Source organism: Lagenorhynchus albirostris, chromosome 4 (assembly GCF_949774975.1).
Source record: "Lagenorhynchus albirostris chromosome 4, mLagAlb1.1, whole genome shotgun sequence".
Lineage (NCBI taxonomy): Eukaryota > Metazoa > Chordata > Mammalia > Artiodactyla > Delphinidae > Lagenorhynchus > Lagenorhynchus albirostris.
Genome location: NC_083098.1, coordinates 24,054,691 through 24,078,968, shown reverse-complemented (window position 1 = coordinate 24,078,968; position 24,278 = coordinate 24,054,691). Strand labels below are relative to the sequence as shown.

Genomic DNA, 24,278 nt, shown 5'->3' with positions numbered 1-24,278 from the left:
CCTCCAGAACCGTGAAAACATAAATCTGTTATTTAAGCCACCCAGTCTGTGGTGCTTTGTGATTGTAGCCCTAGCAAATTAATATACCATCACAAAAGCCCAAAGTGAAAATCAGAAGAGACTCGCCAATTTTGTGACTTTCAGAGGAAGGAGCTAGCACCTCTGGGTGGGGTAGTTGAGGGAAAGCCTTGTGGAACTGTTTAAGTTGGAACTTGAAGGTTGGAGAGAATAACATTACCTACTTCACAGTATTACGAGGATTAAGTAAGAGTGACTATAAAACACAGTGTCTCAATTAACTGTTGAATAGCTTTGTAATTTATAAGGACACAGAGCTAAACGCATAGACCCAGGTTCAGCACTATCTCCTGACTTCCTGTGGCCTACTCTTTCCAGGCTTTGTCTTCTGACATTTTAAAGTTCTTAATTCTCAATACACTTGAGTTCCTTGGTCCTTAAGGCCCTCCATCTTTAGTGTCATCTCTTAACACTCAACTCTGCCTCTGTGATAGCTCGCCTCCTAAGATGCTGCCAGCGGTCCTTACTTCCTGGTATTCATGTCCTTGTATGTCTCCTCCCACAATGAATAGGGAGTAGACCCAGAGAAAGAATCTGTCCATCCATCCATCCATCCATCCATCCATGTATGCTGTGCATCTATCTATGGAAATGGGGACGGCACGTTTGAAATCTGTAGGGCAGGTTGGCAGCCCGGAAATTCACACAGGATTTCTATGTTACGGTCTTGGGGCAGAATTCCTTCTTCGATGGGAAACTTCAGTTTTTGCTTTGAAGGCCTTCAACTGATTGGATGAGGCCCATCCACACTATGGAGGGTGATGGGCTTTACCTAAATGGATTGGAATGTTAATCACATCTACACAGTATCTTCACAGCAACGTCTACACCAGTGTTTGAATGAACACAGGGGCACCACACCCTAGCCAAGTTGACACATTAACCATCATGATACCATATTGGAGAAAGTGGGCTTTTAAAACATTGATGTGATGTTTTCTTTTCTGTACCACCACATACTGAGTCCTCCAAATGCTCTGGGCACCACACACAAAATCAGAGACATGTTGAGCTACGAGTGAATCACCAACATAACCATGATTAAAAGTAATAAAGTCCTGTCTAATGAATTATAGGAATAAACTTTAGGAACTTAATTTTCTTCCCCAATTTCCCAAGTATGATCTAATGACAGAGTCAGAGCTGCAAAATGCTGCGACTTATGGTAATTCTTGGGGTTTTATGAAGCACTGGAGGTGTCTGAAAACTTTCCTAGAAATGAAGAAGCCCAGCCAGCTATCATTTCCCAAGTCATGTTGGGAATGTATTTCCTGATGGTAAAGGTTGCACACAGGCCCTTACTTATTGGCCTTTTACTCAACAAAGTGCTGGTAGCATTGGCTACATGAAGGAATAACGCGCATACGCATAGGCCAACTGGGTCTCAGGAGCTTTTTCTATTTGGTTAGAGCGTGACTATTATATTTAGCATGATTTAGTGGGATCTTTACTGCAGAAAATGAGTGACCCTATAGAAGTAGAACTGCGAAGTGTAGTTAATGGCAGAATTGGGTTTTTGATTTAGATAAAGACTCTAAGGAAGAGTTGGAAATAGAAGTTTTATGTCCTTATTGGGTCACAGTTTCAGTATCCAAATTGACTACTTAAGGTCTTGAAACCAAATTGTTTGAAAAGTTTTATTTGGTAGCAGAAAATATCTACAATAGGATCTTTACAAAAGAAGATGTGCAAGAGGGGAGAAATAAGTTTATACATAAGATTTTGCTGTGGAAATTTGGAATGATTATCAACAATTGATTTAGGTTACAAGAACTCACACAAAGCCATATCTTTTTAGTAAAGGAAGCCAGAAGCTATGTTAATCCCTTGACGAAACAGTCTGTTGAAACTCACAATATGCATTATACTGATCCTAAAGAAAGATAAGTCTATGGAGGATGAACTAAATTATTTCAAGCTGTAGTGATATATAAACATATTTAGTCAGATTAAAACCAATCATCTCAACAACCCGACAAGTGATTTTTCATCAGAACAAGTCCATGATGTCTACAACATTCATTGGCACCACGGCTTTTTCACCTCATAGTTGTTGGTATTTTAAATTATATACAGATTTACATATAGCTGATGTTATTGACAATAACTGTTATCCTGGGATATGCCCCTCTCTCTCTCTGTATCCACTTGGTTTGGTCATGTTATGTCAATCCTGTTACAGACCTGACTGCTTATCTAACAATGGAGGATAAGACCTACCACATGACCCAAAGATAGGAATAAAAAGATTCCGTCCCCCTTGTTGTTTCTAAAATGTTTAAGGCTAGTATATTTTTAAAGGATAATTCATTCGAAATACTAACACCAATACTTTCAATGCGCCAAATAAGGAGGCACTAAGAGTGTTTGGGAATATCTAAGAATTATGCCTATGGTATAGTGTACAGGCATAAAATGGTCAACAGTTTAACAAAATATAAAAAATACTGTTTTTGCTAAAGGGGGAAAGCAGACAACTTCCCACTAAAAGAAAAAGAAAAACAAACACTGGTGTTCAATTTCCAGTTTGAATGCATTTATGACTATGAAGATTACGACCTCCGATGAATTAAATATAAAGAGTCCGGAGGGAATTATGACTTGTGACATTAATGTACAAGTATGGCAGTATTTCTATATCAAATTAAACTTAGTCTATGATTAAATACAATGCTATATATACATACACACACTCATAGTACCTTTATGGAATTCTCTAAAACGCTCACAGTAGCTTATATGGTATTGATAAAAATAAAGATGAAAACGTATAGAGTGTAGATAAAAACCACTTTTATAGCTTTCTAAGGTGATGCATCCTGTGGGTTAAATAGCTTACATTATTCAAGTCTGAATTTTGAGTTTTGAAAGCAGAGCTGCGCACTGGTATTCAAACTTCCATAAAATTGTACAGTTTTTCAAAAGAAGGAATAAAAGGTAGAGAGCATCAAACGTGGGAGAAAAAAACTTCTGATTTATAACACAACTGTTACACAGTTAACCAGTGGTGTTCAACCCATGCCTGGCCAAAACTCAGCTTCTTGTGGGCGATTAGGGGTATTAAAGAGTTCGATTCAAATTTTGTTTTTATAAAAGTGTGTAGTTTAAAAACTTAGTAAAAATGCACATTCTAATGTGTTACATACACTATTTTACCACACTGGAGTCTGCTTATGTATAAACTTCCACTACCAGGATAATTTACGTTTATATAAACCTGGGAATACAACTTTATCTATTTCTAGTTAAAGAATCTCCTGAAATGTGTGTTTAAACCCTATTATTATTTGTACTTACTTACATTTGCATGAAGCAAAATTCTCTTGATAGCATGTGAATAAAACAAGGCATAGAAACAGACTGGCGGCTAAGGTTTCACCAACTACCTATAACCCCAATTTCACATTTGTGTTACTTAGAAATGTTATTCTTAGTAATGTTCTAAGACAAGTAAACATAAATGTGGACTCAAAATACAGTTACACAGATCAAATGGACTTTCCAGGCTTTACATATTGGGCTTACACAAGAGTTTACTTAAAAGAGATTCTAGTGCTAAAAAATCTTTGGGAAATACCGCTCTATAAGAGACTGTCTTTTCATTTAATTTGTTAATGCAATGTTTAATGTGATTTAGTTTAACAAACTGCCTGATTTTCAATTCTTAAATTACTCTGCGTAATGGGAAAATTTCTACAGATTTGAGTGCTGCGGGTCTTCAAAATGGTAACTTGCAAAAAATTGAGAAATTACACTAAAAAGTTCATTATTGCCTTAGACTCTTCTGATAGGTAGCTTTTAAAACGAGATTTCTTTTTTTTTTTTGCGGTTCGCGGGCCTCTCACTGTTGTGGCCTCTCCCGTTGCGGATCACAGGCTCCGGACGCGCAGGCTCAGCGGCCATGGCTCACGGGCCCAGCCGCTCCGCGGCACGTGGGATCTTCCCGGACCGGGGCACGAACCTGTGTCCCCTGCATACGCTCAACCACTGCGCCAGCAGGGAAGCCCCCAAGATTTCTATTTTTGAATTAACAATACATTTATTGTTGTGTTCTAAATCTCAGAGTATGTTTATCCTCCATGCAACACAATTTGGTATCTTCACACATCAACTGCGTTATGTGTTTTGACAGTTGAGGCACATTTCAATGATTTTCGACTCTATTTTGTGGTTTCATTATAAAACAGCTTACTCACAGCAAACTCAAACAATGTTTTTTTATTTAAAAATCCACCTCAAAATTCAGTTCTGGGTTTTAGTTTTTGTTTAAAAAGAAGCAAACATTTAAAAGCATCAAATGTTACTTGTCTACAATTCATCTTGTTATGAACGTTTTTAGCTCATGGAGGGGACATAAACCCATTACATTGATTAGGCACAGTACGGTGACCAAGGGGCCAGAAATCAGGGCACATCTGTGTACTCAGGTAACATTAAAGGTCTGCATGGAGGGAAACATGCCTCAGCTGTGGGCTCTTCAATCTCTATGCCCCCTCCAAACACTGTTAGTCTCAAATCAGTACATAAGAGATTGTATGTAACTTAGTTAAAAACCAATCAAACCAATAACTATACCTGCTTTCTAAATTACATTGCAAAGCCAAGACAGATAAATTGTAGCCTTACTATAGATAATGTGTGGTCTTGCTATAGGACCATGTTATAGGTGAGAAAGAATTATACGACACCTCTGGTGGTTTCAGAAATCTGGTTGGAAGAGGTCCATGACTTTAAGATTTCACATTATAGCAAGGCTCCAATATTTCTTGAATTGGGGCAGTGAATATAAATCACAGTACACAAGCCTTAATTCTTTTACTGGAAAAGCAATAGGTGCTACATATGAGAATCACTTATATAACATCTGTTTTTTTTAAAAAATGCAGATATAAAATATTAATTGCATAGGGATTTAAATAGGATAAGGCCAAGAAGAATATTAAGTAAAGTTTAAAAAAAAATCATAGAAAGGGCACTATGGTGTCAAAAGACAGAATTTCATTCTTCGAGTAATAAATCTGAATGACTGTCTAATTAAAAATCACAGTATGTTGCTATAACTAACAGTGAATGTCAATTGTGCCATTAATTCCAAACTGGAAACCAGCATTAGAGGACTAACACGAATACAACTAAAGCTCACTGTCTAAACCTGATCATTGTATTAGCACATCAGTGCCTGGTACGTACCTGATTAGTTATATAATCTACACTTTGCAAATAACGTAAAGTTTAATACATGTTGAAAATGTGAGAGCACATCGTCACCACATGCCATCAGTGAGTTGTACGCTTACTTGATAGTGTGATTATTCACTCTTTCCAAGGTGTAAGATCCCATCTGGCAGAATCTTCACTTAATGAGCCCAAAACACTGTAATTAACAAAATATAAGGAAGTCCGACCACTGAAAACCAAATGTCCATGAACCAGAGAGCAAAGTCCTGACACCAGTAGGTACATGATGCTTAGCACTTTGGAAGGCAATGAATGATAAGTCCAACTCTACTTTGTAGTTTAAGCTAACGGTTACCCCGTTAAGTTTCAGGTAGAAAGGTATATTGTGAATCTACTTCTCACGTCATGTTGTTACCCTGCAGCTGAAAGAGCAATTTCCCAGTGGAAAGTAGCTTAGTTCACGTAGCATTGTTCTTAAGAGTAGTGTGAGGAAAACAAGAACTCCCAACAGAATCATGTTAAGGTCCATTCGGGAATATCCAAACCAATGTTTTAAATGAAAAAGTGCATAAATACAGTAATACTACAAGTGTGTTAACTACGAAACAAATGTTTCTCTGGGAACCAAACAACAGTATTTTCCCACATTATTTACATGTGATGAATTGTTCAGATACCACAAAGCACCATTTACAAACTCAATGGCTTGATTAAGTCTGAAAGGTCCTCTGACTTCGACTCTGTTCAGTTGAGGATCTACCTAGAGTACAAGGGTCAAGTTATCTTCAGTCAAACAGGATTTCTCCTTACAGCTCAGTCCTCTTTTGTTCAGAGACATTAAAGCGGCATTTTCACTTCACATTCTTGGCTGGTGTTTCAGACTCTGTGGACTGTCTCCCATCGGTCCAGGCTTCACGGGTGCTCTTCAGAGCCAGGGTCTTCTGTTGGTCAACCACGACATAGTCCACTCTCTCGTCAGCTACACTGCTGCCTGAGCCACTGCTCTTTTGCTAAAAAGCAAAGGAAAAAACCCCATAAACCTCCACAGAAAAAGTGGTGCTTCCGCGTGAACTCCAGTCTTAAAACACAGACACATATGCACTGTGAATAACTCTTGAAATTCTACTGGGTCACCAAAAAATCAGTTTAATAATGCTGTCTCTCTCCTAACTGTACTCTGTTTTCCCCTTAATTTTAAAATTATTATATTTAAGAATTCAAACTAATGCTCCCGTAACAGATGAAATTCTTAGAAAAGAAGGAGAGCAGCCCCCTGGTTCACCTTAAGAGACACAGCTTGCTTTTAGCTTTTAGCTTAAGCTTGACTTTTTCAAGTCCTGAGAATCAGGTACAGGTGTTTACTTTCAGAGTTAAGAAATGTTTTTTGAAAAGGAGTATTTCAAGAATGGCAGGCTACATAAAATCCAACTAGATACTCACTAACTTAAAAGTAATTATTAACGCGTTGCTGGGCTCATGAGAAATTAAGGGAAATATCCAAGGTGTGAGGGAAATGGAGGGAGCAGAGAGCTGCTAAAGGGTCAAGACGGTGTCGTCTTCAGGATGAACGTCAACTGAGCAGTGCAATCAGGAGGCCTGGGTGGGAGGAATGCAGAACCCAAAACTATCCTGTTAGGATAGAGACCCTTGAAGGAAACTGAGGTAGTCCTAGGGTGGTAGCATCACCTGCTTCCTAGCAGAAGCAAATGCAAATCCTTTCTGAAGGAAATTTAGGTCTGCAGGTTTCCCACAGATATGCTTAGCAAAATAAATTCACAATAAAAATGCACGAACACACAAGGAAACAAGCCATCAGGTGTGTGAGAAACGGTAAACACAGATTCAGACCTCCAAGGACCTCAGGTATGGAAATTACTGCATAAATAGTATAAAATATGTGTATAAAATGTTTAAAGGAATTGGAAAATAAAAAATAAAAGGAATAGGATAACAAAAAAGGAGTAAGAAGCTATTCAAATCAGATAGGCATATTTGGGGGAAAAAAGCCAAGCAGAATGTCACTTCAGCAGTGAAAAATAAAATATTGAGATTAAAAATTAAACACATAGGTTAAGCAGAAGAACTGAGAAATTAGTGAACTTGGTGACAGACCTAAAGAAATTTTACACGTAAGCAAAGAAATGATAAAATAGAAAATATGAAAGAGTGGTAAAAGATAAGAAAAACAGAATGAGAAGTTCTAACTGTCTAATCAGAAACCTAAAAGGACAGAAGAAAGAGAATCGTGGAAAAACAATATTTAGGGAGATAATGATTCAGACTTTTCCATAACTGACAAAAAATATGAATCCAGAAATAAAGACTGCACAACTTCTACCAAGCAGGATAAATAAAGAAAAACCTATGTCTAGATGTCTAGACACAGTGTAGTGAACCTGCTGAACACCAAAGATATAGAAAAGATCTTAACATCAGCCAGCTAGAAAAGACAGATTACCTACAAAGGAACTGCAATTAGACTGACAGCATACTTTTCACAGGAACAATGGAAGCCAGGTGACAGCAAATAGTATCTCCTATGCGTTGAGAGAAACTTACTGTCAATTAAGAATTGTGAACTCAAACTGCTCCCCCCGCAGAACCCTCAATACTCATTTTCCAGAATGAGGCAAAATAAAGACATTTCAGTTAAACAAAAACTGCAAGAATTTACCATTAACAGACTTCCATGAAAAGAACTTCTAAAGGAAGGAGGAAGGAAAATGATTAGAGAAGGAAGGTCTAAGACACAAGAAGGAATGATAAAAAAAGAAGTTAGTAAACGTGTAGGAAAATGTATATAAACATTGTCTATATAGTAAGAATATTACTACTACTAATGTCTAATTTGTGAGTGTAACAACAACAAGAACAACAAAAAACCCTAAAACTTTTGGACAAAAATACCAAGAAAGTCAGAAAAGGAGTAATTTGAACTAACATCGGAAAGGGAGTGAAGACCATGATTAACTTTGGAACTTTAGAATTTTGTAAGTAAGCATTTCGATGGTAATCACTAAGAGAGTACAAAGCGTGTAACTTCCATACCATCAGAGATGAAAAAATAAATTTATCAGTCTAACACTTTTGTGATTTATGAAAAAGCATTAAGTAATAGACTTTAAATTAAACATACTAAGAAAATTCCCCCAAAGGAGACCCGATTCTTCAGGTTTCAAATGGGAGCTCAGTGTATTTATAGAATGAGGTTTCACTTACCTTACGTGGTGGCGTGGATTTCCCAGAATCTAAATCTAAATCTAGGTATTCCACTTGTTTGTCTCCTTTGGGCTTGATCATTGGGCTGTTTCCTCCATCAAGACTATTACTGCCAAAAAGATTCTGAAAGTAAAATACAACAAAATCAACTGTCAAACATTCGTGAGACTACTGCTTATTACCTTGTTTGCCATCTACTCAAGCCTAAATAGTAATTTTCAGAGGACACAGCTTGAAGAAATGTCTCCTTAGAAAATTAAATAATCTTTTAGGATGGGGAAAAATAAGTAATATTTTAAAAATTGATTAAAACATAGCATAGGTAAGCAAGCTAAAAGTAGTTTGAAAAGTAAAACTTGGTCCAGACTAAGACTGGGCCATCAAGCTACAGTTAACTGCAACAGTTCTTTCTTTCCTTTTTTTTTTTTTTTCTGGCTGTGCCGCGCAGCTTAAGGAATCTTAGTTCCCTTACCAGGGATTGAACCCAGGCCCCCGACAGTGGAAGTGCCAAGTCCTAACCACTAGACCGCCAGGGAATTCCCAGTTGGAATAGTCTAACTCAACGCTATTAAAATGATATTTTAAAATGGTATCTGTTCTCAATAACGCTATTAAAATGATATCTGTTCTCAATAACATTCTTTAACTATAGGATCCTTACAGTCCATGCTTTCAAATTAAATTTTTTTAGGGATCGACCAAGATGGCGGAGTAGAAAGACCCTGAGCTCACCTCTCAAATTAAAAAAAACTTTAAAGTTCTATATTTGAGTTAAAGGCTTTCACACTAAAATCAATTTAGAATAAGTATGGTAGCTAAGGGCTATGCATACTGACTCCATTTATAAAGTCTGTTTTGTTTCAACTGCCTGGAATTTTTACCACTTAATTTTCTGTCTTCTTATCCTTTCTGTTCTAATAGGAACTGTACAACAGAAGGACTCCTCTCTAAGAAAAGAAAAAGAAAAAAGGAAGGGAGAGGACAGCAATGAACAACAAGAATGAAAAAGCTTGAGGCAGAAAAATGAAAAAGAAATAGGTTATTAGGAACATGAAGATCAATGCTAAATAAAAAGGAAAGGACGACGTGAACTTATGTCCCTACATGCACCCGCTACTCTGATCATGACAGTCTTCAAATGTGCTCCAACAAATGACTTGTTTCCACGCCTTGCTGCTTTTAACCTCACCTGGGAATGTTCCTGACTTCTCAGGACACTACATATTCATTAGGGACTTTCATCCCTGTGGCTTCTATCACAAAAGTATTATTGTTCACATGTTAGCTTATACTTTTGAAGAAAACCGTAACGATGTAATCAACTTGACAATTTTATACTTGTTAGGATGAACAACGTGATTTGGAAACTGCATAAATCTGGTTCTGCTGATTCTTTCATATTGCTACTCCATTTTGTTTGGGTTAAACAGACTAAGCTGTGACTTAGGGAAAGGACAATTGCTAGGAAAACACTGAGTTTACTCTTGGTGAGGGGGACATGGTCTGGGTCGCATGTACTCAGATGCATGATGTGTGCGGCCTACTGTATATCCTACATACTGTATGCGGCATGTGTATGCAGTAGGCAACCTGCACTACTGAATGTGACAGCCCTATTTGTAGGAACAGATTTTTAAACCAAATTTATCAACTACCGCTAATAAAACATTAAAAAAATATTGACAGTAACATGTAGGGCACAAAAAATGTAAGCAAGTGTCAGTGCTCAATTAGTACAAATAGCTATCCCCTCCCCCTCTTCTAATTCATGAAAAAACTGAAATTTTTTTCTGCAAATGACTCTATATTTCATTCTCACATAAAAAAACAAGCCAGATTGCATGGTGTGTGTGTGTGTGTGTGTGTGTAAAATTTTGTATTCAAATGTAATGACAGAGCCCATACCTGAAATTTCCCTAATTGGAAACATCTAGAATTATTCACGGTGTTGTAGGCTACGAAAGAAACCCTTGAGTTCATATGATGTACACATTGAATCTCAGTAAGCTGTTCTTAAAGAGAATTTCTCAGAATTGCTAGTTCGACTGTACTCTGTCTAATTACTAGGACTGGAAATGTTTTCATCTTCAAGTATTGTTAAAAATGTGTGTCCCTCCAAAAAGTCTATTTGCTCTTGATCTAATCTAATCTCAACTGGGAACAGCCTGTCTCTGCATTCTAGGCTTTAACCCAGTGTTTTCCCAAAACAGTTTAGAAAAACCCTAAGATTCGAAGAGTTATTATGAAGTGTTCTGTGAATTAAAAGAAAAAATATAGTAGTACTTTGTTTTTCTAAAATTCTTGAAAAAAATATATAAAATTATTGAACATACTTTTGATGCTGTTACAAACAATATATATGTCTTTAGTAATGATGTACTGTCACTTGAATTTCAGGCGTCACATTAAGGGTTCATTTCACGAATGCCTGACTTTGGATGTTTGTATAAAAAACAGGCAGCATCACCAATTCACTTTCATTAGACACTGCCTGCTCCATGATCACCAGTATAGGAAAGAGACTGTGCTTCAACATTTCAATGTACAGAATTTAATTTTCATTGTCCCTATAAACCAGATTTGATCCAATCCTGTTTCAACTTCTCCAAGACTAATTTTTTACCGACTTCATCAACCTGAGCATATGTTAGACATCGTGAACTTCTATGGTTCTCCACTGATACACTAAATTCCAAGAGGTGTGGGAAATATTGCTGTAACTATTACATTCATTCCTAAGGAAAAGTTGTTTGGACTAAGATGAGCCCTTGCAGTTGGTGGCATAAGATGGAAATGGCACAGCTGACTTTTCTATTGTGAATGGCAGATGGATATTTTCACTTGGGACATTTTTGCCTATTTCTAACCCTTAGGGCCTTAGTACCTTAGAAATTCACTATCTGGTGGTTATTTAGACACCTCTACCGTGCAGGTAAAATTACCTTTCTGGCTTAGTGTTATACTATATAAAAGAACAATTTTATATCTTCCTTTCCTTTGACTTTCTGATTGTAACAGATTTTTTCTAGATTTTTCCCTTCACCTAACACCTACTCATGACAAATCATACTTTCAAACTTTCCTATTACAGGTCCTTTCCAATATTTTTATGTTTATTTACTATTTTGGGCAAAATAAAAGATTCTTTAGTATCTCAGAAAAGAATTACTTTTGTAATAAAAAAATTCATTTAACCACCTAAAGATGAAAATTGAGGGTAACATGTACTCCAAGGCAGCACTGAGGATTTACTTAGATTTTTTTTTTTGCGGTACGCGGGCCTCTCACTGCTGTGGCCCCTCCCGCTGCGGAGCACGGGCTCCGGATGCGCAGGCCCAGCGGCCATGGCTCACGGGCCCAGCCGCTCCGCGGCACGCGGGATCCTCCCGGACCGGGGCACGAACCCGCGGCCCCTGCATCGGCAGGCGGACCCTCAACCACTGCGCCACCAGGGAAGCCCTACTTAGCCTCTTACTAGAGTCTGTTTACTATAATGAAGAAAAAAAATTAAGTTAATAAAAATAATAAAACACTACTCATCAAATGGAAAAATTACAAACCCAGAAGTGAAAGTCAGTTAATACAAATTGCCCTACCTTGAAACATTAGTGAAAATGTTATTGATATAGTTCGTTTGTATTCTAATTCAGGATTGACAAAAATATTTTAAATTATCTTATTCATTTTTGAATACTTTATGAATTTGATATTTTAAAGTTAATTAGATCAAGCATCAAATCAGTCTTTTCAAATCACTTACTTTTGTTCCCTGACAAATGGTCATGAGAAATCTGTTTCTGCCTAAAGTCCATTAAAGACATAAATTCAATGAAAAAATAGGGCTTTATATATTGAATCTCTGAACAGAATTGTTTTAAAGAAAATAAAGTCACTAAAATGTCATTCATGCCAAATTTTGACATTAGATATTTGCTTATCATATGCTGCCTGGTTGTGCCCCATGATCTGTTCTCCCCTTTCCACTGGGAAGGGGGTTTTTAGTCAGGCCCACTGTCCCTCGGTACAAAGGCTACGGTTTCCAGTCCCTTTCGTTTTTATGTGGCCAGAGGCTAAGTCCTGGTCAACAGTTTGGACTCAGCAGTTTCTGGGAACCTTCTCTATGAGGCAATTGGGCTGCATCCTTTGCTGCTTCTTCCTTCCCTCCCTCCATTCTGCAGCCTGGAATGTGCATCTGCTGGCTGGAGCATCATCTTGTTCTATTGAGCCTGTGAGCCAGACCCAGGGGACAGCAGTCTCGAGAGCGGCAAGGGGCAAGGATCCCCGAGGGCTTCTGGAACAAAAAGCTGCCACAACAACCACGGACTGACTCTCTGGAATTCTACATGAGAAAGAAATAAACGTCTGCCTTAAGGCCTTGTTATTTGCTTATTTTCTGTTACTCAGAGGGGATCCTAATGCCAACTGATATACTTATCTACTAAAAAGCAAATAACAGAGCAAGCAGTGTCTCTGGTTTGAGGGAAAGCAAAAGGAAAAGATTTTTAAAAAATTAAAATTGGCTTGTATTTTTAAACATCTGAAGTATTTTCTGGCAACTACCTGATTTCTGGGGAACATAATGCTTGCTACTATTACAAAATTCTTGGGCCTTGGGGTAATAACAGTCAGTCTGAAGTAAATCAGGTTTTAACAGGTCTTCTTTGATCTTTAAGCCCTACCTAAGGATGTACTACTGAAAGGTTATTAAAAACCCTCGGCATAAGACTGTTTCACTCTGAGTGTGCTGACGTGGGTCTGGAGAAATGCATTATAAAATGCTTCCAGTAAAAAGTAGTTTTTTGAATAGTTTCAAAAGTGAAGTACATCTTAAAATAAATATAACTGGAAAATTCTGTGATTTTTTTTTTTTTTCCCCCCGCTATGCGGGCCTCTCACTGTTGTGGCCTCTCCCGCTGCGGAGCACAGGCTCCAGACGCGCAGGCCCAGCGGCCATGGCTCACGGGCCCAGCCGCCCTGCGGCATGTGGGATCCTCCCGGACCGGGGCACGAACCCGTGTCCCCTGCATCGGCAGGCAGACTCTCAACCACTGCACCACCAGGGAAGCCCAAATTTTGTGATTTTTAACTAACTTGTATCTACTTTATAGATATTAATATTACACTTTGACCCTTTATTGGTTTTAGACTTGATGATGCTGTTTTTCAAAAGCATTTTTATATAAAGTTTTTTTTTTTAATTTTTAAAATTTATTTTATTTTGGGCTGCGTTGGGTCTTCATTGCTGCGTGCGGGCTTTCTCTAGTTGCGGGGTGAGCTGGGGGTACTCTTTGTTGTGGTGCATGGGCTTCTGATTGCGGTGGCTTCTCTTGTAGCAGAGCACGGGCTCTAGGCGCGTGGGCTTCAGCAGTTGTGGCACACGGGCTCTAGAGCGCAGGCTCAGTAGTTGTGGCACATGGGCTCAGTTGCTCCGCGGCATGTGGGATCTTCCCGGACCAGGGCTCAAACCTGTGTCCCCTGCATTGGCAGGCGGATTCTTAACCACTGCGCCACCAGGGAAGCCCCCAAAAGCATTTTTAAAAAGTTGTCTTTTATCCTTTTTCCTTAAGTAAAGAAAGATGGAAGGGTAAGGTGTATGGACTGGAAGAAAGGTCTAGTGTGAATGATTCAGAAGGGCTGCTCAGGAAGAGAGACGTTAAGAGAAGATTCTACTTACTGAGTCTTCACTGGACAGGTTTGGGTTCATGGGAACATAATTCTCTTCACTGTCATGTGAGTCGCTGCTTGAAGTCGTGCTGTGCACTGAATCCGGCCGGGGAGACATGGGAAACCTGGAGGAGCTGATTACAGAGATGACCATCACAAACACACACCCTGATCAAAATTTCTCAATTTGCTTTGAAAGTAAAAATGAGTGACAGTATACATTCTTCCAGAAACATTTATGCTCACAATCATTTATTGTACGCATTTATTACTGTACAATTTATCACACACATTCAGATGCACAGCTAATATTTATAGCTATTTGTAAAGGGATATTTTCTTTTTGAAAAAATTGATTTTTTTACACAATTCTGAAAGGTTACTTTCCATTTACGGTTATTACAAAATATTGGCTCTATTCCCCGTGTTGTACAATATATCCTTGAGCCTATCTTACACCCAAGATGAGCTCCCACTTATCTCGTAGTGGGAGGTAGTTTGTACCTCCCACTTCCCCACCCTATTTCCAGCCCCCCCCACCCCGCCACTGGTAACCACTAGCTTGTTCGCTATGTCTTCAAGTCTGCTTCTGTAAAGGGATATTTCTGAGCATCAAAGTACCTTCTGCAGAATAAAGAAGATGTGGCACATATATGCAATGGAATATTACTCAGCCATAAAAAGAAATGAAATTGAGTTATTTGTAGTGAGGTGGATGGACCTAGAGTCTGTCATACAGAATGAAGTAAGTCAGAAAGAGAAAGACAAATACTGTATGCTAACACATATATATGGAATCTAAAAAAAAAAAAAAGTCATGAAGAACCTAGGGGCAAGACGGGAATAAAGACAGACCTACTAGAGAATAGACTTGGGGATATGGGGAGGGGGAAGGGTAAGCTGTGACAAAGTGAGAGAGTGGCATGGACATATATACACTACCAAACGTAAGACAGATAGCTAGTGGGAAGCAGCCGCATAGCACAGGGAGATCAGCTCGGTGGTTTGTGACCACCTAGAGGGGTGGGATAGGGAGGGTGGGAGGGAGACGCAAGAAGGAGGAGATATGGGGATATATGTATAACTGATTCACTTTGTTATAAAGCAGAAACTAACACACCATTGTAAAGCAATTATACTGCAATAAAGATGTTTAAAAAAAACCAACAACAAAGTACCTTCTGCAGAACAACGAAAAAAGTATTGCTAGTGATGTGGAGGATAAGTAGAAAGACACAGATATAAAAAGGAAGATTTAAGAATTACTATTTAAAAAAACTTATATATATATAAACACATACACACACACACACACATATTCACACACGTACACATTCAACACAGGTTTGTAACTACAAACATTCTTTTCATTTCCACATATACATTTAAATGAATCTCCATTAAATAATCCCTACAAGAAACTACTGTATTTTCCAGAGCAGTAGTTCTCAGAAATTTCTAGCCTCATGAACCTTTCACACTCTTAAAATTTATTGAGAACCCCAAGGAACTTTGGTTAATATGGGTGATATCTACTGATATTTACCACATTACCTACAATAGAAAAAAATTTAAAAAGACAAGTGTACACAAATACATACACTATTAGCTGTCACAACGATATCGTCCAATATTATGCCACCTCTGGAAAACTCCAGTGTACACTCATGAGAGAAGGAGAGTGGAAAAGCAAATGACATCTTAGTATATTCATGAAAATAGTTTTGACTTCACAGAACCCCAAAAAGGGAGGCTCCCCAGACCATCCTTTGGGAACCACTGTTCTAGTTACTCTCCATTATAATGCATAATCAAGCTAAGTATTTTAAACAAAGACTTACTCTCGAGCAAAACTCCTAGTGATGGGAGATCTTACTGGGGCTTGTAATTCTTCCCATTCTGGCAAAGGTTTTATTTCTAAAGGTGCTGGCTTGACTGAAACAAAAGAGAAAAAAAAAAAGAGACTTTAGCATACAGAAATTTGGAAAACAAAACAAGACCCTCTTTCTACATCTCTATTTATACATTATAGCCACTGTACGCCTAGGACCAGCTTAGTTTCACACATGAAAAGAAGCATACTGATGTTTTGTGATTTTTCCAAGGTCACACAGCTAAAAAATTAGTGGCAAAAGCTAAATCAGATAATGTTTCCTGATTGTTGACTGAAAGTCTAAATAAAACTTTATTATTACAACATGTTGCTTCTTAAGTAAATATTTTATGAATATAAACAATGAGAACAAGAAAGAGTAATGTGACCCAATTCCTTCATAGTTACTTGATTTGTACTTTTCATTATTTCCTTATTTTATTTTTTTCACTAATTTTATCCTCAAACACGGACATTTAATTTTCTATGTAAAAACAGTCCTCGTCATCAACATTGAAGCATCATTTATACAACTATACATATAAAATGATGTTTAGGAAGCAATAAACACAAAACTTCGCCAAAACCAAAAACTGACAAAAAGAATTAATAACCAAACCTTTTAAATTAATTCAGGCCCAGTCTGGAACCAAATAAAACAAAGCAATAATTATATCTTTATACTCAAACTCTGCTCTGAGAAAAGGCCACAATTTAACAACTGTCTCAAATTTTTAGCTTAATTTAACCAACAACATCCTTTAACAAATTAAGTAAAAATAAATGCTAATGTTCCTATTAGCTTTATTTATAAGTTGTCTTTTCTTATTTACCCTATGATTGCAGTGGACAATTAATTACTCTGCCAGTATATATTCCACAGAGCTCTTCGCCCTTAAAGTAAGACTCAGTTTTCAGAAATTCATGACATGAGCAAAAGAACTTCAACAATATTATTTGTTAATATTCATTATATTTTAGGGTACTATTTAAACATATTAGGTAAATATTTTAGTTACACGTCATCCTGCCACTCTAAAGAAAAAGTCTTCATTTTTTCCAGGCGTCCCTCCTCTAGTCTTTGTGCATATATGTGTACATTGAATCAACCAAGTTATAATTACCTTCCAACTATAAAATAGGTAGTCATTTTAAAGGATTATGTAGATTCTCTGGGGTTTATGCCGAAGTATTTTTGGCAACTCAAATACAAAAAAATTCAATGAGATTTTCTGAAGGCTACGTTGATTTAAGTTTGAGTTAAAATAATTTTGCTCACCTATACACTTAAAATGGACATGTACAGAATGCTGTGCTCACTTGCAAGTATTTCTTTAACTCTGATGTTTTCACTTTTTTTAAAACACAGAGGCTAAGAGCTGCTTAGCTGTCAAATTCCAAGTAATGGCATAAAATAATGAATCCATGGAAATGATTATATATTGTCTCAGAACAGAATATATACATTATACATAAGTACAGGAGACAACTGGAACTCACAAGCATCTCACAAGCTTAAAGAAAACACTCTATTGATGTCTAAAAGGTTAAAAGAATAATGCAAAAGGAAAAGACTGAATATCATATATTATCAAATATTTAACATGCTGCTGTTAATGGCATAACAAATATACTCGCTGTATATTATGGGACGCATTCACTTTAGAAATTACGCGCTGGGAAGTTTTATTTACAACAAAATAGTATTTAAGGCTCTTCTCCTTTACTTTTAAAGGAAACAACATCACAGAATACATAAATTCCCAACACCCCATCGAGCATGCGGTGCTAAAGTACATACCCTTTCTTCTTGTAGCAAAGTCACCTATGGTTTGTGAATCAGTTCGCTCTAAACCATGGGGTTTGGGTCTTAAAATTTTAGGACTTTGACCTAATTGGTAAAAAGAAGACTCTCTTAATATAATGTTATTTTTTTAATTGGAAAAAAAATGGATTCTGTAAAAAAGCAACAGAGCCCTGAGCAGACATGTTACATCTCAAAAGCATAAACAAAAGTTTGTTTGTGGAGACTATTTCAGTCTGGCTATGCATATCATTCATGCTCAAGACCATGGGAACGCCGAAGCTGCATGCAACAATGTAATAAGCAAACTGTTATAAAAGATGGTAGGGTTTTAGTGGCATAACTTCTTGGTTAGTTGTTACCTTTATTTGGAGGAAGAGAGGAAAAACATGTGTCATGTTAGTTACTCTTCTAACATGCCTTAGAAAACTGGATCCAATAAAAAATTATAAAACCTCTCAGTCAGATCGCAAGTACATCTTTCCTTTGAAGTCTGGTGTCTCATACGAAAAGTACCAAGGCCTACTTTCTTAACTTGATGGAGGTGTTTTAAGAACCTTAATCTGACTACTCCTTCACCACCTGAAAGCGCCCTTCTAGAGAAGTTCTACTGATACAATGTCTGCTACTCCAAAGTCAAAACCAAGACCAGCATTTCTTTTCCCTGAACACTCAGTGGTTGCCCCCGTGACACCATTTTGCAAGGATTAGATGTCTAGATTCTGGAACTGCTGACTGTCTAGCTTTAATTTGAGAATTGGAAAGTATAAATTCAGTTGCCATCTTTTTTTTTTTTTTTTTTTCGTTTAATCTCTGTTATGTACTAGTACTGCTGAAAAGCCTTATGAAAAGTACAGGTTTAATACCCAGCAGCTGGCCTCATACTTTTTCCCACTGGAAGCCTGGATGCCAGAGTAGCAATATCATTTCAATCAGCAATTTAAACTCCTTCATTCTCAATGGCACCAAATCCTCTTTTTTCTTGGCATGTACAAAACTGAGTTGACATCTATTAGATGGAAAATAATATTAGAGTTCGCTGATTTAATGCTGATCTCTAGCACCTTTTTGACCAAAATCTACAAGTTCTGGAAAATGTGATTTTCTAGCTTATAAAACATGAAAATTTCCGAACTCTCTCAAGTACTCTCAAGGGTACTCCTTGGCACTCTTCACAGAAAGATACCGTATTAAGTGAATTTTTTAATAGTGCATTTATAAAATTTCCATGTATTTTCTACTCCATGCAAAACTTAAGCCTGAGTTTAGGACAAACGCCTCAAGGTGAAAATGTTGCCTTGAATTGAACCCAGTCGCTCAGGCATTTTGGTAGCTTCATTTCTTTGTTATTTTTACTGCCTGGCTCAATTTGACATTTATGCTCCAGACAGAAATGAAAGTGATACTCAAATGATGGCTCAGTATTACTTATGAGGAGAGAAAGGAAAAAAAGTCCAAGGTGTGTGTACTTCTCCTCTGCTGCCTAGAGGCAAATACTGGAATGCTTCTCTAATTACTTAAGTGCCACAATAAAGGGTATGAGATAAGACTAAGGCAGAGGCAGCAAATGAACCAACTCTGGGGATACACTGATTCTCAAATTCTAAGAGTCAACAGTGTTAAATAACTCACTTGAGCCTCAGCTTTTAAATCCAAGACAGTTACAAGGAGGCTTCAGCTAGATTAGGTTTGAACAAAGAAAGGGACATGAGGCATTTCTTTAGCAAAGAGCACCCCATTGTGCTTTAACCCTCAGGGGTTAAAACAATCTCACCCGGGGCTGTCAATCTCTGGATCATGTGATCTGCTCCCTCATTAGGAGCACAACTTGGTAAATCTTAACCTCTGGTTCAGATCTCCCCTAAGATCCTTATTGGCATACCTACAAAGTCACCCCACATGGAGGTTCTGTAGGCTTTCACACTGCATGTTCGAAATGGAATTTATCTTCTGGGACCCACCACACCTGCTTTGTTTCCTCTGTCTGCAGTTGCCATAGCAGATCTCTTAAGAGTTACTCTAGATTCCACGTTCTCTCTGATTTCCCTTTATCAATTTTACTTTCTATTTATAATGGCAATCGTTTGTTTTCATTTATCCAAGAAAATTAAAGAATCTGTAAGTCTGAAGTCCTGGCTTCCTTTTTTTAATGTGCACTGCACGTACCTGGTTTGTTTTTCTGAAAGTGAACTCACACGGTATGGCTAAATGACCTCCACTTACACTCCAAGTGGCCTCCAAACTTGTAAAAATCACTCACTCTAGGTCCCCAAGTGGAGGCAGCTATTTCGAGTCAGGACAGGGACTTTTGTTATGCCTTCCTGTCTGATCATCTCTAAAGCAAGGCGTCAAGAACCCTAGGTTTGGAACACCGGGCAAAGCACTCTTTAAAGAAGATGCTGAGAAAAAGTGTGATTTTATAACCGTTTGCATTAAAAAATACCATTTTTCCCCTATGGTATCCTTAAATCTTAGAACGAGCTTTCTAGGGGCCGACCTGATTATGTTACTTGCCTACATAAAACCCTTTAATGGTGTTCTCAGAATAAAGCCCAAACTCATTAGCATGGATTATAAAAACCCCAGGAGCTGGCACCTGCCAGGCATTTGGCATTCGTTCCTGCATTCATACTTTCCTCCCTCCCACCCAAGACTCTGAGCCAGTCCCCTCTTTTTAAAGGATCTGGGTATGCTGTTTATTCTGATAGAAGATCCTCTATCATCATTTCATTGCCACTCACCCTCTGAGATTCTCCTCAGAGGAGACCGCCTGCAGGGCCAAGAGCTAACCTCAACCACAAGCCCCCTTCTGTGCTAATTATGATGTGTTTACTTTTCCACTTTCCCACTAAATGGGAGCTTCTTTAGAGAAGCCACCTGTCCTTCCTTGGGTTTCCAGACCCCAGACCTATCAGAGGGTACATCCTATAACTGGGAGGCCCTTCAATCTGTTTTGATGAGCTGAGGTTCTCTTAAAGCTTAATCTGATGGTGGTGTTTCATCTGATCAATGTCATAACTTTGTGTTTGCCTTTGAAGGAAAAAAAAGAAAAAAAGCAACTGAATGTTGTTTCAAAAGTTGATCATTCCAGATATGGTCAAGGCAGTCATACGAGGTCATGCTTCAAAGAAGCAGATGCAGTCCTTTTTGAAAAGTCCATACACGATTATTATTTTAATAGGTATTGCTTACATAAATTCAACTCAAAGTGGAAAATTTATTTTCTCTATCATTATAGGTCTAACTTAGCCTAAATTATTCACTTATCTGAAGTTTCACAGATGATGCTACTATTTCCAGTAGGCATCTCAGAAATCAAGAAAGAAGAAAAATAATTCACAACATTATTATCCTCTGCTAATTCCAAGGAGTAATCAAGGTAGCACACTGAAAAACTTTTACACTTGTTTGAATAGTCTCATTGTATAAAGGGGACTATAATAATGATAATTATATTGGAAGGTCAGGAATATTTGGGTAAAAAAACCCGCACGTAGAGGCTGTGCTGTAAAAACGCACTCTGTACTCATTTCCTTTAAACTGTAACCACCAACCCAAAAATCTGACTTGAGAGTCAAACTTTAATACTTGTTTATTAAAATCTAGCTATATTGACTGGTATCATTTATCCATCTTCCAAACATTTATTATAGTATAAAAGTAGTTTTTCAAAAGCATGTTAATTTTATTTTATTTTATTTTTTTGCGGTACGCGGGCCTCTCACTGTTGTGGCCTCTCCCGTTGCGGAGCACAGGCCCCGGACGCGCAAGCTCAGCGGCCACGGCTCACGGGCCCAGCCGCTCCGCAGCATGTGGGATCTTCCCGGACCGGGGCATGAACCCGTGGCCCCTTGCATCGGCAGGCAGACTCTCAACCACTGCGCCACCAGGGAAGCCCAAAAGCATGTTAATTTTTAATCGCTTTCAAAAAACTTCTTTAGAAGCTCTCTTGAGCAAATATTTATAGCAAAGATACCAAAAAGATCCACCTAGGGAAGCTCCTCGATTGGTCTTCCGGATCCTTCCTATAGCAAAGCGAAGATCCAGCAGGACCTGAAGATATTTTAACCAAATGAGCATACGAAAACACCAGAAGTAACCTCGCACTGCTTTTTTAAAACCAATACAATAACTAATGGTCAGATCTACTGCAGAAAGCCATGAATGGACAAAGCCAAACCAAACAAAATACAAAGACAGTATATCTGAGGCTTGAACAGCTGCTATATCACGTTAGAAAGAGAGTGAATGGGCCCAGTTAAATGCACAGATGAAATCTGGTAGATTTATGTAAGGACTTACTTTAAGAGAAATCACAATATCTTATAGAAATTTCCCAAACTTTACAAAGTTGCTTTTCCATTAAAATATAAAAGTTTCAGTTGAAGTAATCAAAACAGAATTTGTCCTGCATTTCCAATGACTCATCTGCTTTCCTAATATTTAACACAGTACATGTAAATTATGATTTTCTCCTCTGTTAATATACACAAGATACGGTTCAGGACAAATACTATTGTGACAGAAATAGTATGGGTGAAAATATAGCTACCACAGTTGGGTGATTGGGTAAAGTGTCCATGAAAATACATTGAATGTAAGTGTTTAAAACATGCACGTATTTCTGCAGCTTCAATTACTCAGAAGTATTTGAAAAACTCATGCGTACTACTAACTACAGCAGCTGACATCTATAATTGGGGGTATAAACAAGACTAGAATGTCACTCATTTATGGTAGACCCTTCCCAAGAAGACAATCACAGAAACCAGTTATACTGGGTGTTGAGTTAGTTATATTGAGTTTTAGAACTAATCAAGCCATATTTTATAGAATAAGGTTTGCTTATTATGAGGTTTAGTTAATAAGCGATACTAGAACAATAGACAGACTCATGTATCTGATGTCACAAAATTTGAAATGAAAACAGACTCATCAGATGCTATGCACCATGAGAAGAATTTCAGGACGAAATAAGACATCTGTTTTACGGTTTAAGTTTTTATGGATAAACTTTGCTCCAAGATCTGAATTTGGGTTTTAAAATGTTTTTCTCGAATAGCTATAACTTTCTAAAGTGACGTGACAAAGTTTGCCTTGCAATATTAGATACTTTCTCATGCCTTCTCTTGTATCATATTTATTTTAAAAAGTAGAGTAATAAAAAGCAACCCACCCCCTTTTTTTTAATAACTAAGACTTTAAGTAACTTCTTTACTGTTTTGCTAAACCTATTATTCTCCTTGAATTCGCCAAAAACTATGTGGAAATTTTATTCTGGGTGCTTTTTCAGTTCATTTTGTAGCTAAGCAATGATACCAAATCAGTAATCTGGCCCATGAGCTCAAGATTGTCTTTCAATAGCTCAGTTAATTTTTTAAAGACTAAACAGAATCTCCAAAAGTAACCAAGCAACCTACTTTGTTCTGTTCTACAGTAGGGTCACCATTGGTTGGTTTAGAGGACTTGGACAGTCTCTCATGTAGTAGAATATATAGTACTTTCACTATATATTTACATAGGGAGGTTTAATTACACATATATGCAATATATATGATGTATAATACACATGCCATTATGCTGCCTATGTAAAATAACATATACTACAATATGGGGGTACGTGAACTCTGCCAGACCTAGATGATACTAAAAGCATTTCATTACGATCCTAAAACTTTCCAACATGTAAATAGGGACCTCTTCTGATTCTGCATTGCGCTTACCACGTGAAACCATTAACTGTGAAATATACTGGGAATTTTCAAACTGTGTTAAGCAGATCCCGAGCGGAGGAAGGAGAGGCAGGGGAGCAAAGCCGCAAGGACTCAGAGCTCCACGCATCACCCACAGCACACCATGACCATATTTATGTGGGGACCTCAAGATATAAAACGGTTACGTTTGGTGTCAAAAACTAGCGATCTGCTGCCAACATGCGCTAATTACAGGAAAAGAAGGAGAGAACCAGTTTCGCATTAAAATGAGGGTTTCGATGTTTCACGGACTTCCTGACACTTGCATCTTAATCCTTCCACCCTCTGTGGGCTCAATTATAAACCTATACATGTCCAAACATACTTTTGTGTGTTGTATGCAAAGAAGAAAATGACGAGGGATGTCTAAATAGATTTAAAAACAAATGAGGACCAAGAGAAACAAAAGGAAAAGTTATCACCTAAAAAGCCTGGGATGCTCACACTGTTTCTAAAATAGCCAGCCCTGATCATGGCTCTGCTGCTGGGGCCTCTGGGGTGACCGGGGGTGCGACCATCCTTCCAGCTGTCCGAGCAAAGGTGAGCCCTTGACCCAACAGCAACCAGCACGTGGGCTCGCCTGCAATCTACAATCTGTCTTGTGGCCTGATGTGGACAGACAAACGAGACCAATCAAACTTTCGCTGAGCGATCTGGAGTGAGTCAATAATGAACAAGGCAATTAGCAGCAGGTGTGGAAGCTGTGAGG

The 24,278-nt window shown here is 37.9% G+C and overlaps 1 protein-coding gene and 1 long non-coding RNA gene across 3 annotated transcripts in view; one reads left to right on the top strand and one right to left on the bottom strand.

Moving 5' to 3' along the window:
• The window catches only part of LOC132519688 (uncharacterized), a 34,876-nt gene extending 24,127 nt beyond the window's left edge, over window positions 1-10,749 (top strand). Inside the window, exon 3 of the long non-coding RNA XR_009540247.1 lies at window positions 9,397-10,749. This is a non-coding gene — a long non-coding RNA (uncharacterized LOC132519688). The remainder of the gene's footprint in view (window positions 1-9,396) is intronic.
• The window catches only part of GAB1 (GRB2 associated binding protein 1), a 125,931-nt gene continuing 105,934 nt past the window's right edge, over window positions 4,282-24,278 (bottom strand). Inside the window, exons 7-11 of one of the 2 annotated variants that reach the window (XM_060147693.1) lie at window positions 17,814-17,903; window positions 15,981-16,074; window positions 14,150-14,273; window positions 8,476-8,598; window positions 4,282-6,266 (exon numbers count right to left, since the gene is read on the bottom strand). In XM_060147693.1, the coding sequence (XP_060003676.1) occupies window positions 6,108-6,266; window positions 8,476-8,598; window positions 14,150-14,273; window positions 15,981-16,074; window positions 17,814-17,903 (590 nt within the window). In that variant the 3' untranslated portion in view covers window positions 4,282-6,107. The remainder of the gene's footprint in view (window positions 6,267-8,475; window positions 8,599-14,149; window positions 14,274-15,980; window positions 16,075-17,813; window positions 17,904-24,278) is intronic. The other variant, XM_060147694.1, reaches the window with a different exon arrangement.